Source organism: Lissotriton vulgaris, chromosome 12 (assembly GCF_964263255.1).
Source record: "Lissotriton vulgaris chromosome 12, aLisVul1.2, whole genome shotgun sequence".
Taxonomy (NCBI): Eukaryota; Metazoa; Chordata; class Amphibia; order Caudata; family Salamandridae; genus Lissotriton; species Lissotriton vulgaris.
Genome location: NC_141700.1, coordinates 554292731 through 554307239, shown reverse-complemented (window position 1 = coordinate 554307239; position 14509 = coordinate 554292731). Strand labels below are relative to the sequence as shown.

Sequence of the window (14509 nt, the reverse complement as noted above, 5' to 3'; positions counted from 1 at the left end):
GGCCGACTCCATCATCGCACCCCAACTGCGGAACATCATCAACGCCTCCTTCAACACCGCCACCTTCCCGGAGAGCTGGAAGCACGCCGAGCTCAGCGCCCTACTGAAGAAACCTACAGCGGACCCCACCGACCTCAAGAACTTTCGCCCCATCTCGCTCCTCCCTTTCCCTGCCAAAGTCATCGAGAAGACCATCAACAGACAGCTTGCAGCCTTCCTCGAGACGAACGGATCCCTCGAACCCTCGCAGTCTGGTTTTCGAGCCAACCACAGCACCGAGACCGCCCTCATCGCAGCCACCGACGACATCAGAACCCTGCTAGACAACGGGGAAACAGCAGCCCTCATCCTCCTGGACCTCTCTGCAGCGTTCGACACCGTCTGCCACCGCACCCTAGTTCAATGCCTCAGCAACATCGGTATCCAAGAGAAGGCACTGGAGTGGATAATATCATTCCTCACTGGAAGAACACAGAGAGTCCTCCTCCCCCCGTTTCGTTCCGAGGCCACCAAAGTCATCTGCGCCGTACCAAAAGGATCATCACTCAGCCCCACCCTCTTCAACATCTACATGAAACCTCTTGCAGCCATCGCATGCCAGCACAACCTCAACATCATCTCCTACGCCGACGACACCCAACTGATCCTTTCCCTCACCAGAGACCCTGCCACCGCCAGTACGAGCCTACACGAAGGGATGAAAGACGTCGCCGAATGGATGAAGAACAGCCGCCTGAAACTGAACTCAGACAAGACAGAAGTCCTCGTCCTGGGACCATCGCCCTCCGCCTGGGACGACTCCTGGTGGCCCCCCGCCCTGGGCGCCACCCCCAAGCCTACAGACCACACACGCAACCTGGGATTCATCCTGGACTCCTCCCTCTCGATGACCAGACAAGTCAACGCCGTCTCCTCATTGTGCTTCAACACCCTACGCATGCTCCGCAAGTTCTTCCGATGGATCCTGACCGAAACCAGGAAGATGGTCACCCAGGCCCTCGTCACCAGCCGACTGGACTACGGAAACACCCTCTACGCCGGAACCACAGCCAAGCTACAGAAAAGACTCCAACGCATCTAGAACGCCTCCTCCCGACTCATCCTGAACATCCCCGACGCAGCCACATCTCTGGCCACCTTAAGGACCTGCACTGGCTCCCCATCAGCAAGAGGATCACGTTCAGGCTCACCCACGCACACAAATCTCTCCACGACCTGGGCCCCAAGTACCTCAACGACCGCCTGACCTTCTACACGCCCACCCGCCAGCTACGTTCAACAAGCCTCGCCCTCGCCGCCGTACAACGCATCCGAAGAGCCACCGCTGGTGGCAGATCCTTCTCCTACCTGGCGGGCAAGACATGGAACTCCCTCCCCAGCCATCTTCGGCTGACCCAGGACCACCTCGCCTTCAGGAGACAACTCAAGACCTGGCTGTTCGAGCAATAGCAGACCCCTTCCCCCAAGCGCCTTGAGGCCCTGCCGGGTGAGTAGCGCGCTATACAAGTACTATGATTGATTGATTGAATGTAGTTAGGAAGGGGCTGGCCAATGAGCTCCTAGGCTACTCTTGCTCCTACACCATTAAAGGAAACAAACACCACAAGGAGGATTGTTTCCTTTTTTTCTTCTTTTTGTGAAAATTTGCAGGAATGTAAGGGCTTCAAAGAATTCCCTGAAAATCTGCAAAATGGAAAAAAGCTGGTGGTCTGTTCAAAAGAACAGAAAGTCCATTATTTTACCTTTATATGTATTACAGCGGTGAAGCTGAACCCATGGCATGAGGTTGCGCTTTGCGTTAGGCTTCGGGTCACCAATATGGGTACCACAGTTTTGGGGACCATTAGAACTCTGCCCAGCCTGAGTAGACTTCTTTGTTGAGACTGGCAGTAAAAGGTCTTCTAAAAGCCACTTGTGTAACTGATCACTTGGAAATTCACTGATGATGAATCCCTCTACCACAAAACTTAGAGTGCCTAATGGCTAAAGTGAAATGGTATGCAGACTGGAAGTGGTATGCAGACTGAATCTGTGCACCATTTTCATTAAAAAAAAATGCTATCCCCATGCAGGCTTTAACTCACATCTACACTGGGAACAGCACAGAACTTATTGCGGTTTCAAACAACTAATCCATCTCTCAAAACATGGGGGCCTACAGGACTTTAAAGAGCATCCAGTGATCTACCCACATGCAGGTGCAGTGTGTGACTGCATCCGCATGCAGGTAGGTGCCTGGGACCAGGTTCTGGGTCGTAGCAGCATTCTTTGTGTCTTGTGTTCCCTATGAAGCCCATTGCCGTTTCCCCTATATTAGACTAATTGTGCACGTTGTAGACCACTTTTGCTTTGTACGGGTTACAAAATAGAACACTTGTTTTTCGTGCCACATTTTATTTTTCACATGCTTTCTTATTTTGTCCTTTTCCTGGGATTTAGTCAGAACATCTCATGCGAGGTCAAACAACACTGCTCCTTGTTATTCTCTGTGGTCAACACTAGCACATAGACATAATAGAAACATCCAGCTGCTGTTTTTGAACACATATGTTTTATCATATAACCCGGGACTTGTCATTTTGAAAACATACAGAGCAAAGACATACTCACAGAGCAAAGGTTTCTAGAGGAGAAATGTAGAACAGCTATCTATGTATGACAGGTACAGGGTTCATCACTAATCACAGAGATCTATAATATATCACTGTTTTCCAAAGTGAGGGTAGGCTTAGACAAATCTGTCAGCTAATATGACAGGGCTTTTTATTGTGTATGGTCTCCTAATAATGCTAATCACATTGTTCACCTACATATTCTTTCTAATTGCAGCGCATTGCTCCTAATGGAGCTCAATAGTTTCAATAAATATTGTACACTTTCTTTGTGTCTCTTTTTCATTTATTGTGGACATATATCATTAAGAGAATGAAAGGTGATGACGTGCAACCACAATCCCTGAGAGGGGGTAGAGTGCTGTGTTCTGGAATGCCAAATGACTTGCCTCTCTGGGAAGGTTAGGAGGGCAAGTGAGGCACTATTAGCTGGCCGGATTTGGATCCATAGGTACTGATGTGGCATGGTGACTCAGTCCCAACATACTGATATTCTATGGTTCCAGCATAGTTCTGTTTCTGAGCAGAAACCCTGCAACATTTGATTGGGAGGGGGTGGAAGTATGCACAACTTCCTGTGTGGCACACAGTCAATATGCTTCCCTTCAGCTTGTTTGCCTCTGCTCTTGAGTCTGTAAGATGACACAAGTGCAAGATCAAAAACACCCAATTATTTGCATGAGGCCACATCGCCTCGTGCATCCGTGTTATCTGTATTACTGAAGGGGGCACACAAGCATCTGGAGCCCCTTCTATAATACAAATGTGCCTTTGGATGCAAAACTCAGGTGTAAATTCCCGTTCACCAGGGGGGCACTAGTCCAATATGGCCCCTGAAGTCCTTCTGGCTGACAAGTCTCCAATAGATATGTTGCATTCTGGATCCAAGTTATGGATTGTATGAATGAACACAGAGATGCTAGAACTGGAGGGCTCTATTGTGTCAAAGAAAAGCCTGTCATAGCTACTTTTGATACCTTAAACACATGAATATCTCACTTCTGTCAAGTTCACTTATTTGAAGAGACATGTTTGTGCTACCTTTCTAGTGGCTGTGGTCAACAACCTCGCACTGAGAGCTGTTAACGAGCTCGAAGAGAGATTCCCAGTTCTGGATCAGCCAGCAGATGAGGTGAGCTCCTTTACCTTTCATGGAGATGTACAGCGTAGTTCTTGTGCATATAAAGACATTCGACTGGTCAAATTAGCATGTTACTTATTTTTGTGTGATAACTCTTTAACGCTTTGTCCATGCATTGCTGCTCTGTCAGTTTAATGATTAATGAAGTATACATTTAGATTAATTTCTTAAGAGGTCAATGGTTCTCTCATCTTTTGCAAACTCCACTTACTGTACATAACATCTGGAAAAAAACTAGACCTATGAAGCTTTTTCTTGGAAGAATTAATGAGAATACTGGGGGTGAGTACTCAAATTTGCAGTTAGGAACTGTTGCAGCTCTACCTAGTTTAGGCACAGCGAGCTTGTCTCGTTGTGTATATATAGGACTCCCTCTGCACTTTTTCTTACATTGTAATGTTTATTGAGATTTTATTTTTTTTAAACGTAAACAGGCCTTCAATTAAAATGATAATTCAAGAAGGTATTCTATGGCTGATTGTCTAAGGCGGAAAACGTAGACAAACTTCCATCTTTTTTTCTATGGAAGTTAGTGGGGCTGTCTCATTTCTCCAGAATGGATTTCTTGGCGAGGCATATAAATTACGAGTAGCACCCAATTAAACTGAAACTAGAGGAATCCATACCCGGGAGAAAATCTGATGTACAATCAAAAAAGAAAGACTCCTTAGAACAAAATGGTCTTCAGGAACACAATAGTAATCCAAGGTATGGGGAATTTCAGTAGGTAAAGAACTGAGGAATAAATGCATATATTGAGAGTTGAAAAATGTTTATGGAGGAGATCTAATATTATATTGCAGAGATTTGGAGACTCCTAAGAAAAGGTCAGAGGAGCTTGAGAGAATTTAGCATTTTCACCTTATGAAGGTATGACGCAAAACTGTATACATAACCTTAGAACATTAAACAAAATAATTCAACCACTAAGATTCTAATAAGACAGTTGGTGACAGGCATTCCTTTAAGAACAAGTGGTGTAATAGAATTCAAATCATGACGGCTTCTGAAAAATACCAAAGAAACTCTTAGATGGTGGTAAAATCTCCCATTATCTATAATCAATGTGATCAACATTATTGTTTTAAACAAAATGCTATTCATGTTTGAGGCTTATATTATTCAAATTCCGAATCATACTTTCAAAACATACAATCTACTGTAGGCAAATTTATTTGGGACAATTATATACCATGGATTACATTAAAAACATTAGTCATGTCTTTAAAGCAAGGAGGATGTGCTCTTTTGTGTTTTCTATTATGTTATCAGGCAGTAGGCAGTCTGTAACATGGGAAAGAAAACACTGACCTGAAAGAAGTGTATTAATCTGTGATAGACCAATTTGGTCATAGATGGCTCTTGTACAAATTTGGGAGAAGCCAGCATTAAAAAGAATGACATCAAGGCAGATTTATGTAAAATATTCCATCGAATTATTCAGAAACTGAAGATACCACACTTCCCAAGTTTTCTCCACTTGTGGGATTTACAGACAACCCCATATCTGACTACAGATATAAGTAACTCATTGCCGAAAGCTGGCAGAAATCTTGGGAGACATTTGTAACAGGAATAAACTATTGAAACTGGAGGAGTGAAATGATCCAGAGTTTTTGCTAACATTTCTGGTACAAGACTTTCGAACCAATTAGATAATATATTTTTTTTGCAGAGTTTTATATAGCGCGATCTAGACCCGAACCAAATCAGGTATCATTAGGGAAAGAAGCAGATTTAAGTTTCATTTATTCAAATCTGGAGATTTGTATGGAGTTTTAGGATGAAAATATAAAGAGAATTATTGTGTATTAGGGAAAAAACGTGCATAGCACAAAAGATCAGTGAGATAGAAACATGTTGTTATAAAAGAATTGCAGTGAGCAAAGTACCCTTACTTCACAATTTTTATTTTACCATACACCCTAAGCAAGCTTAACATGAATGCAACTGGAAATGCCTCTGTAACACATATGGGGGCCCTGAAGAAGATAAAATATAGGCCCTCATCTGAGATCCTACATGGAAGATCCATGATCAAGGTCTATGGATCAAGTATCTATTGATCACGAAATGGAGGTAAACACTCCATTGATTATCATTGGAGGTGCCGAAGAAAGTAACCACGTAATCAACTTTGAATTATTTTATTTTATTATTATAGACCAAAAGTACATTCAACTGCAACTATGTCTATTACTGTTAGACTTGGTATCTTTTGGCGTGTTTCCCCTGAGTTTTTGATTTCTGCCCTCCCGGTTTTGACTCTGTTTTTGCTGGCATAGTGTTTCTGTGCACTTTTCACACTGCTGATCAGTGGTAAAGTGCAAGTGCTCCTGCGGTAAAGTATGTTATGGATTGGTGTTTCCATGATTGGCTGTTTGGTTTTCTTGTCAGCCCCTAGTAAAGTGCACTGAGTGTGCCAGGGCCTGGGAACCAAATGCTACGTGTGGGCCTGCAGCACAGATTGTGCCACCCACGTGAGTAGCCCGGAAAAGGTACCTCAGATCTGCCATTGCAGAGTCTGCTCGCAGTTTGTACCTGTCATGTCGACTTGGCCTGTGCACACACTGGCCAGTCCCTAACCTTCCCTTTTCTTACATGTCAGGCACCCCTAAGGTAGGCCCAAAGTACCCCTGTGGGCAGGGTGCAGTGTATGTGACACCTAGGACATTCCCTGGTGTGTGTGGCATGTCCTGAAAGTGAATTACAGCCTATTTGATTGTTCACTATTGCAAGGCTACCTGTTCCCCAGAGGACAGAATGGGAAGTTTGTTTATAACATCTTATAAACATAACTGGCCCTGGAACTAGGTCGAAAAATAAAATGTAGTATGCCTGAACTCAGAATCTAACGATGCATCTTTTAGTAAAGGTGATTTTTACATTGTGTTTGAAAATACCACTTTTAGGAAGTAAGTATTTTCCTGCTTAGTCATCCCGTGTGCCTCTGTTGGAATGCGGATTGCGTGTCTGGGTTTTGGACGACAGATGGCTAGGAAGCAAGGGTGGCTACCGATAGTCTAGGTAGGTCAGGAAAGGGCTGAATAGACCTGGGCTGTGATGGTGGGAGGAAGGTCTTAGCTCCTCTCCAACCGTTCCCCGTTGTTGGGACACCCTTTGAAAGGGTAGGGATGGACATTGTGAGGCCACTGGATCCCAAGACAGCCATGGGCAACAGGTATATCCTGGTCTTTGTGGACCATGCCACCCGGTACCCGGAGGCAATCCCTCTCAGGACAACAACGGCGATAGTGGTGCGCCCGGCGTTAATGGGGATCTTTTCCCGCGTGGGGTTCCACTGAGAGGTGGTTTCCGGCAGGGGGACCAATTTCATATCAAAGTATATGACATCCCTGTGGAAGGAGTGTGGTGTCACTTACAAGTTCACCATCCCTTACCACCCACAAGGTAACGGTCTGGTAGAAAGGTTCAACCAGACCTTGAAGGGCATGGTTAAGGGTCTAACAGAACCCATGAGGTGTAAGTGGGACATCCTCTTGCCGTGCCTTCTCTTTGCCTACAGGGAGGTACCCCAGAAGTCTCTCAGGTTCAGTCCCTTTGAGCTTCTGTATGGTCACCCTATGGGAAGATCTCTGAGTTTGGTGAAGGAAGGCTGGGGGGCAGCTCCCAGGAAAACTCCCCAGGATGTGTTTAGTTACACCCTGTCCTTCCGGAACCAATCTGCACGTTTCAGGAAACTCGCTCAGGCGAACCTCGAGGCCAGCCAGGAAGAAATGAAGAAGTGGTATGACCAGATTGCAACTCTGGTCAAGTCTCAACCTGGACAAAAGTGTGGGTCATGCCCCCAGTGGAACCTTGTGCCTTACAGTACAAGTGGACTGGGCGGTTTGAGGTGGTGGAGCGCAAAAGTGAGGTCACCTACCTGGTGGATTTGCAGCCTCTATGGAACCCTTTGCGGGTCCTCCACATGAACCGCCTCAAAACCCACTTTGAGAGGTCTGAAGTGCGCATGCTCTTGGCAACAGAAGACGGGGCGGAAGAGGAGAGTGAGCCTCTCCCTGACCCCTGTCAGCCAAGGAAGGTGATGGGCCAGTGGAAGGTGGGATCCTCTCCCCGACATTGACTGCCGAGCAACAGAGCGGCAGTTACCGGTTGCTGGGACAGTGTGCCCCGCTGTTCTCCCTGACCCCAGGTGTTACTCACTGGTGTACCCATGACGTGGACACCGGTGACCGTCCCCCTGTGAAGCACAACATTTACAGGTTGGCTGACCGGGTCAAGGCCAGCATCAAGGAGGCGGTCTCTAAGATGTTGGCATTAGGGATGGTTGAGCCATCCAGTAGTCCGTGGGCCAGCCCAGTGGTCTTCGTCCCAAAGGCTGCTGCACCCGGGGCCACTCCAGAACTGAGGTTTTGTGTGGACTACTGTGGGCTCAATGCCATCACCAGGACTAACGCACACCCCATCCAGGATTTTCTGGCTCTTGCATCACCCTTCTCCTCTGCCAGACTCCTGGTGATCTTCACCTGCTGATGGGGGCATCTGACACAGCCTGTTTGCAACCAGCTAGCAGAACACCCTCCTGCAGGCACTCCATAGACCCAGGAGCCTGCAGGCTGTCTTACGGAGCACCTTTGTGAGGGTTGTGGATCCTAGATATTTCACTCAATTGGTCCTCAGGCGGCATAAGGGACCAGATCCGCTGTTTCTTTAGAGACCCATCCTAAATCTGGGGGTCAGCTGGAGTCTAAGTCCTAAGTCCATCCTTGCAGGGCATTAGGTGGCCTCTCTTTCCGGTTGGGCATATTTTCCTCCTAGGCCCAGGGTCTTATCAACTGTCTCTCCATATGCAGTGGTTTTAAGTGGGGTGGAGACGTCTAGATGCCATGCATTCCTAGCCGATCCTAGAATTCCACATCATGCCTCCACGCCGGTTCCAACCCTCCTGCACTGCATTTTGGACAAACTATCATGGCGACTTCAGGCTTTCTCTGAAAAAGCTCCTGTGAGGGCTTCAGCTCTGCCTTTATCTGATATCACTGCCTCATACCTTCCCACCAAGCTTTCAAAGGCGAACTCCTCCTGTATTGGGGCAAAAGGTCTGGTTCTCCCCATTTGTTTAAGTGGGCCTGGGCTGTACCATCCTAGTGCAGAGTGACAAGCTAATTATAAGATGCAAATTTCCCCACACACCCCTTCCTTTCCCAGGAACAGTCAGTTCAGTTCAAAAGCTTTTATTCGATTTGTACATACAAATCATACAAGCAAAAGTACACGATTAAAATATTAAAATTTCCATATAATCTCTCCAAAAGAGGTGAAAAAAGTCTAAAGTGCAGAAAATGGTAAATAGTCATACCTCATTAAGTCAACATGTTATTATAAAATACGAAACATTCTTACATGGACAAACTGGGGATCAGTAGGAGTTACTCACTAGGCTTTTCCTGGGAACTGTACATTAAAATTATTAAGTAATCATACAATACTGTGGACCTCTACATATATAATAATACCTTAATTACAGAAATTGATATATTTAAAAAAAAAAAAAAAAAAAAAAAAAAATATATAAAAGCATCTTAATACAGACAGGATTGTTAACGGTAATATCATCATAAAAAATTCCTGGCAGCTGTATAACATAAGTACAGACAGGTAAGCAAACATTATTAAATTACAATACTTTTCCTGGCAGCTGTACATTTTAAAATGAAAGTAGCCAAGAAGAAACAGATCTCCTCGTTCTCTAAAGTAGATAAAAATATCATTGCTGTATGTGTGGTATAAATGTTATATTTTATAAAGATTGGTTTAAGGTATTTTAACCTAAGAGAGTGAAAAAATTTACAGAGAAGTAAAAAATGGCAACTGCTCTGTCGGGAGGTGCTATCACACGGACAGGGAATATTTGAACTGGTTTTAGTATTTGGAAAAGCAACCAAGTGGTGAACAATGCCCAATCTAACCCGTGTTAAAACGTACTGGTGAGAAGGGCGGGTCACATATACAAGATAAGATTGGAGTCCTGGAGCTAAATTTAAATCATTGTAGAATTTCACAGTGACTAGATTGCCAACGGTTTTATTTCGCTCTGCTTTACGAAAATTTAAAAAAGCTGTCTTAATCTCTTTTTTTGAAACTGAAACAGCCCTTTCGGGCTCACGGAGCACATCAATGTTAAAAAGAAGGAGATACCAACGATGAATGTATCTTAGCCATATTATACGTGAGGAGTGATCCAAGCCTATACAATCAAGAATAATATCTTGAGTGAATCGGGTCTCTGACTTAGCCCAAATAGAACGCCACAATAAGAGTGGCCGAACTGCTGCTAAGTCAGAGATATACTCGATCCCAACTTCTTCATGGATCAACTGGATGGAAGCAGAAGGGGGAACACATAGCAACCTCCTTAAGAACTTGTTTTCTTCATTCTGCAGGGGAGTACCCTCACAGTGTCCCCACACCCCTGCCCCATACAGAGCAGAGGAAACACAACATACATTGTAAATGTTCATCATGTCAAAGATACTACGTGAGCCAAGTTTGGAAGCAAAACGAAATATACTACTAGTAGACCGTAGCATTTTTGTTTTTACAGCATCAAATTCCACGTTCCAGGCCCCACTGTTACTATATGTTATTCCTAGATAACAAAAGGACTTAACAGGGGTCAATTTTTCCTTATCTAGGAAAAAGGTATGCTTTACCTGCTTGGATGCCTGACCACAAGACATTACATACGTCTTTGTTTTATTCACACAAAGCCGCCTAGCTTGAATAAACAGCATAAAGTTATCAATTAGGCGCTGTAGACCCATCTGTGTTCGAGATAAAAGAACAGCGTCATCCGCATATAATAACAACGGAACAGGTTTACCATCAATCAGGGGGGCATCTGCAGGGATGTCGGTCAAGGATCGGTCGACACCATTAATAAAAAGGGAAAATAGAAGCGGGGCTAAAACGCAACCTTGGCGTATGCCCCGAGACACTCTAAAAAATGGGGTACATTCACCAAGGGTGCCATAGCGGACTTTACATGAGAGTTTTTCGTACAGCCTAGCTAAAAAATAAACTATTTCCCTTGGTGCCCCTGCATCCAGCAGAACCTCCCAGAGAATATTATGGTTAACCAAATCAAAAGCGCTGCTCAAATCAGCAAAACATAAAAAGAGGTTGCCACTTTTTGCCACAGTATATTTACTGATTAAAAGGTCCAGATTTACGCATTGGTCCAGAGTGCCCAGGCCTTTGCGAAAACCATATTGGACTCTAGTTAAGATGTTAAAATCAGTTACCCAGTCTTCTAGCCTCTTCAGCAAAATCCTACTCATCACTTTTACAGAGGCGTCCAGTAAAGAGATTGGACGATAATTAGAGGCCTCTGATTTGTCACCTTTCTTGTGTAAAGGAATGATAATCGATTGGCCCCAAGTGGATGGGAATTCACTCTCAGCCGCACAATTAAAAACCCTCGTCAAAATGGGAGTCCATAAGGCTGTTTCGTCTTTATATAAATCCAGCGGGACCCCGTCAGGGCCCGGGGCCTTGCCTCCTTTACTCAATAAGATTGCTTCGTGACATTCTTCTAGGGTTATAGCCATTGGAATGGGCAACCAAGGGTTTATGTCTGATGATGGTAACTCAGAAGATAACCCTTCTGGGTTAAATATTTTAGAAAAATGATCAACCCAATCATTACATGCCACATAAGAGGTCAATTCTGGGACGTTTTCTTTGTTAAGAAACGGGCTATTAATGGTTTCCCAATAGAGTTTACTATTTTTAGTCTCAGCAGCCTCCCTCAACTTGTCCCACGCTTCAGACTGTAATACCCTTTTCCTTTTAATTATAGCTGCTTTGTAACTGGCCCTGAGGTATTGTATATCAGCCTTAACACGTGGTTTGGTGCCTAGAGCATTCTTTAGGTCATGGAGGGCGACTATACAGGTCTTATCGAACCACCCCTGCTTTGGACCCCTATTGGCTGGCGGGGTCTTAGTAAAAATTCCATCGATAATACTATTCATAGATACAAAATAGTCTATTAAGCAGCCAGAATCACAGTCATCATCCAAACAATAACTAATTTGTTTTTTGCAATGAATAAGGACCTCCTTCTGCTTAACTTTGGAATTTAAACCAGTCCATTTGATCCTTAGGCCCTTTGGTCTAGTAGGCACTATGTCGGTTGTACATTTACCACCTGGAACTATTGAGGTACCATGCCCCAAAAGGGTAACACGTAGACTATTATGATCACTGAGACTTTCCTCATTTACATGCAAATCAGTATAGTTTCCACTGCTAGACAGCAAGATATGATCAATAAATGAACCTGCATCTCTGCCCGTAAATGTAGGGCACATCAATGCCCGATTATTAACATTGCAGTTTAACAGGGTCATGTCTAGTATGACTAGCATGTTATTTAACTTGGAACCATAACTGCAATGGGGAAAGTGAAGAGGGTCCTCCCTCACCCCCTGGTCTCCCCAATGACTATTTAATGCTGCATCATAGCCACAAATGTTCCCATTGGACAGATGACAGGGCTGCAAATTAAAGTCGCCAGCCCAAACCACCTCAGCCCTTCTTTTCGAAATATTAAGAGCCTTGGTAATTTCCCTTTCTAGTGGCAGTAAAATATCCCCCCTAGTAGCATCGAAAATATTATTATAGAAATTAACAATGACTAAATCGATGTTCTTTTTACACTCCACCCTTATAACCTGGCTATGTGTCCCTACGGTCGTACTATATTTGACCGTACAGTCACGCAGCTTGGTTGACACAAGCCATAAAAGGCCCCCCTTAGCCCTGCCCGAGCTGGATTTGGTTGCACTGAGACAGAAGGATACATACCCTTCGATAAAAATAGGGTCTGGACACCAGGTTTCCTGCAATAGAATTAAATCAAATCCCTCGTCCATAAAGCTAGTCCAAAATGTTGTACCTAGTTTGCTGGAAAGGCCAGCGATGTTCCAAGAGATAAGGGAAATTCCTGCTGGTTTGCCAAAACCACCAACAACAGACAACTCCGCCTGGTTTGCAGGTGGTAATAAAGCAGGACCCTCTTCCCGGAGGATGGTAACTGGGCTTAAGCTGGGGCTGGTAGTAGTTATACATGTATCGGAACTACCCCAATTACCTGAATGCTGGGGTGATGTTAAAGATGTCGATACAGTGGGTTCAGGAAGTACGACTAGAGGCGTGACAGAAGAAAAAGAAGAAGAACACGCCATATCAAACAAGGGCGTAAGGATGTTTGGATTCGGTGCTTCTATAGGGCTGAGTCAGTCGACCTCGTCTAGCACGGCATATCTATTTGGATGGGCAAATTGTGAGGACATAGGGTCTTGGGAGTGGTCCTGCCATGTTTGTTGCCACGGATGTTTGTCTAATTGTGGTGGCAGAAAGGGTTGCTGCCATTGATAGGGAGGCTGAGGTAAAGGTGACGGGAAATGATATGGATGTTGCCAGTTGGCTTTAACTGGGTGCATGGGAAAAGGTGGGGCATTTGATAACTGCTGTTGTAAGTTAACATAATGTGGGAAAAAAAGGGAGTGGATAAGGTGGTTGCGGCCAAGGTTTGGCAGCTTGCTGTGGGAAATACCCAGGTCCTCTGTTACCTTGAAAAGTGGAACAGGGGGGATTAGGACGTGCGGGCTTTGATAAAAAATAAGACAGAGGAAGTGGATTAATTTGGGTTGCAGGACCACTATTGGGTGCAGTACATATATAGCTAGCTGCCCCAACATCCCTAAAATTAACTGTAATTACGTCCCCTACAATTGTTTTCTTGCTTCTGCCCACCCAGTCCCCTCTACGCACGGTAAGGATTTCACCGTTCATATTATTAGGTAGAGGTTTATGTAGATGGAGCCATTGAGCACATTTATTTCTAAGCTCGGTAAACGTTTCTTTTACTCCCTCTTTCAATGGGGGAACTGCTGTCAACACAACAACAAAAGGGGAAACCTCAGGTGGTAAATTAATAGACCTAAAACGCGCTTGCTTTTGTTTAGGCCCTTCTGTTTTATTTGTAGGAAGGGGTGTAGAATTAGGGTTAGGTTTTCCTGCAACATCTTTGGCTTGAATAGTAGAGGTGGTAATATTATCAACAACAGAGTGTTGATTCACCTGAACAGAAGCCTTCTCCTTCGAAACTAATACAGTTGTTGATTGGGTGGAATTGTTCTCTGTTTGCGACGCAAGGGATAAAACTGGGTTCCCAGGGGCTGCGGTAACTTGAGCTTTATTTTGTACATCTTTAGGAGGCTGGATGCTCGATAAACATTCAGGGGCTAATACTGTGTTCCCTTGTAGCTGATCGGGCCCTTGTCCCTGCCTTTTATGTGGCCATTTAGAGTGTATTAAAGAAGTAAGCCTGTCCACTTTAGAAATTAAAGGCTTAATTTGGGCTGCTAAAGTGGCTTCAAGGTCTAGTTTTAAATCTACTACCATGTTTTGCACCCAACACGGGATACCTGATGTCATCTGTGGTGTGGGGGAAATCAAATTATGATTCCTAACTGGTGCTTTTATTTTATTTTTACCCTTCGATGTAACCTTAGGGTGGTTAGGCGCCCTTCCCCGAGAGACAATGGGTACAGGAGCTGTTTCCACCTCGTTAAACCCGCTCAGACTCTGCTCCGCTTTGTCAGGTGACTGACAGGACTCTAGGTTTGGTGTAACCTCCAAGTCATCCAAAGACGGGTCAGAGTCTGATGGGGCAACCGATAAATCAACAGTGTTTGGTACAGTTGGAACACTACTAGTAAGC

At 44.6% G+C, this 14509-nt stretch overlaps 1 protein-coding gene across 1 annotated transcript in view; it reads left to right on the top strand.

Annotated features, from left to right (window-relative positions):
- The window catches only part of LOC147677724 (perilipin-1-like), a 562211-nt gene that overhangs the window by 72200 nt on the left and 475502 nt on the right, over positions 1 to 14509 (top strand). The window contains exon 3 of the mRNA XM_086946494.1: positions 3662 to 3744. Within this exon, the coding sequence (XP_086802620.1) occupies positions 3662 to 3744 (83 nt within the window). The remainder of the gene's footprint in view (positions 1 to 3661; positions 3745 to 14509) is intronic.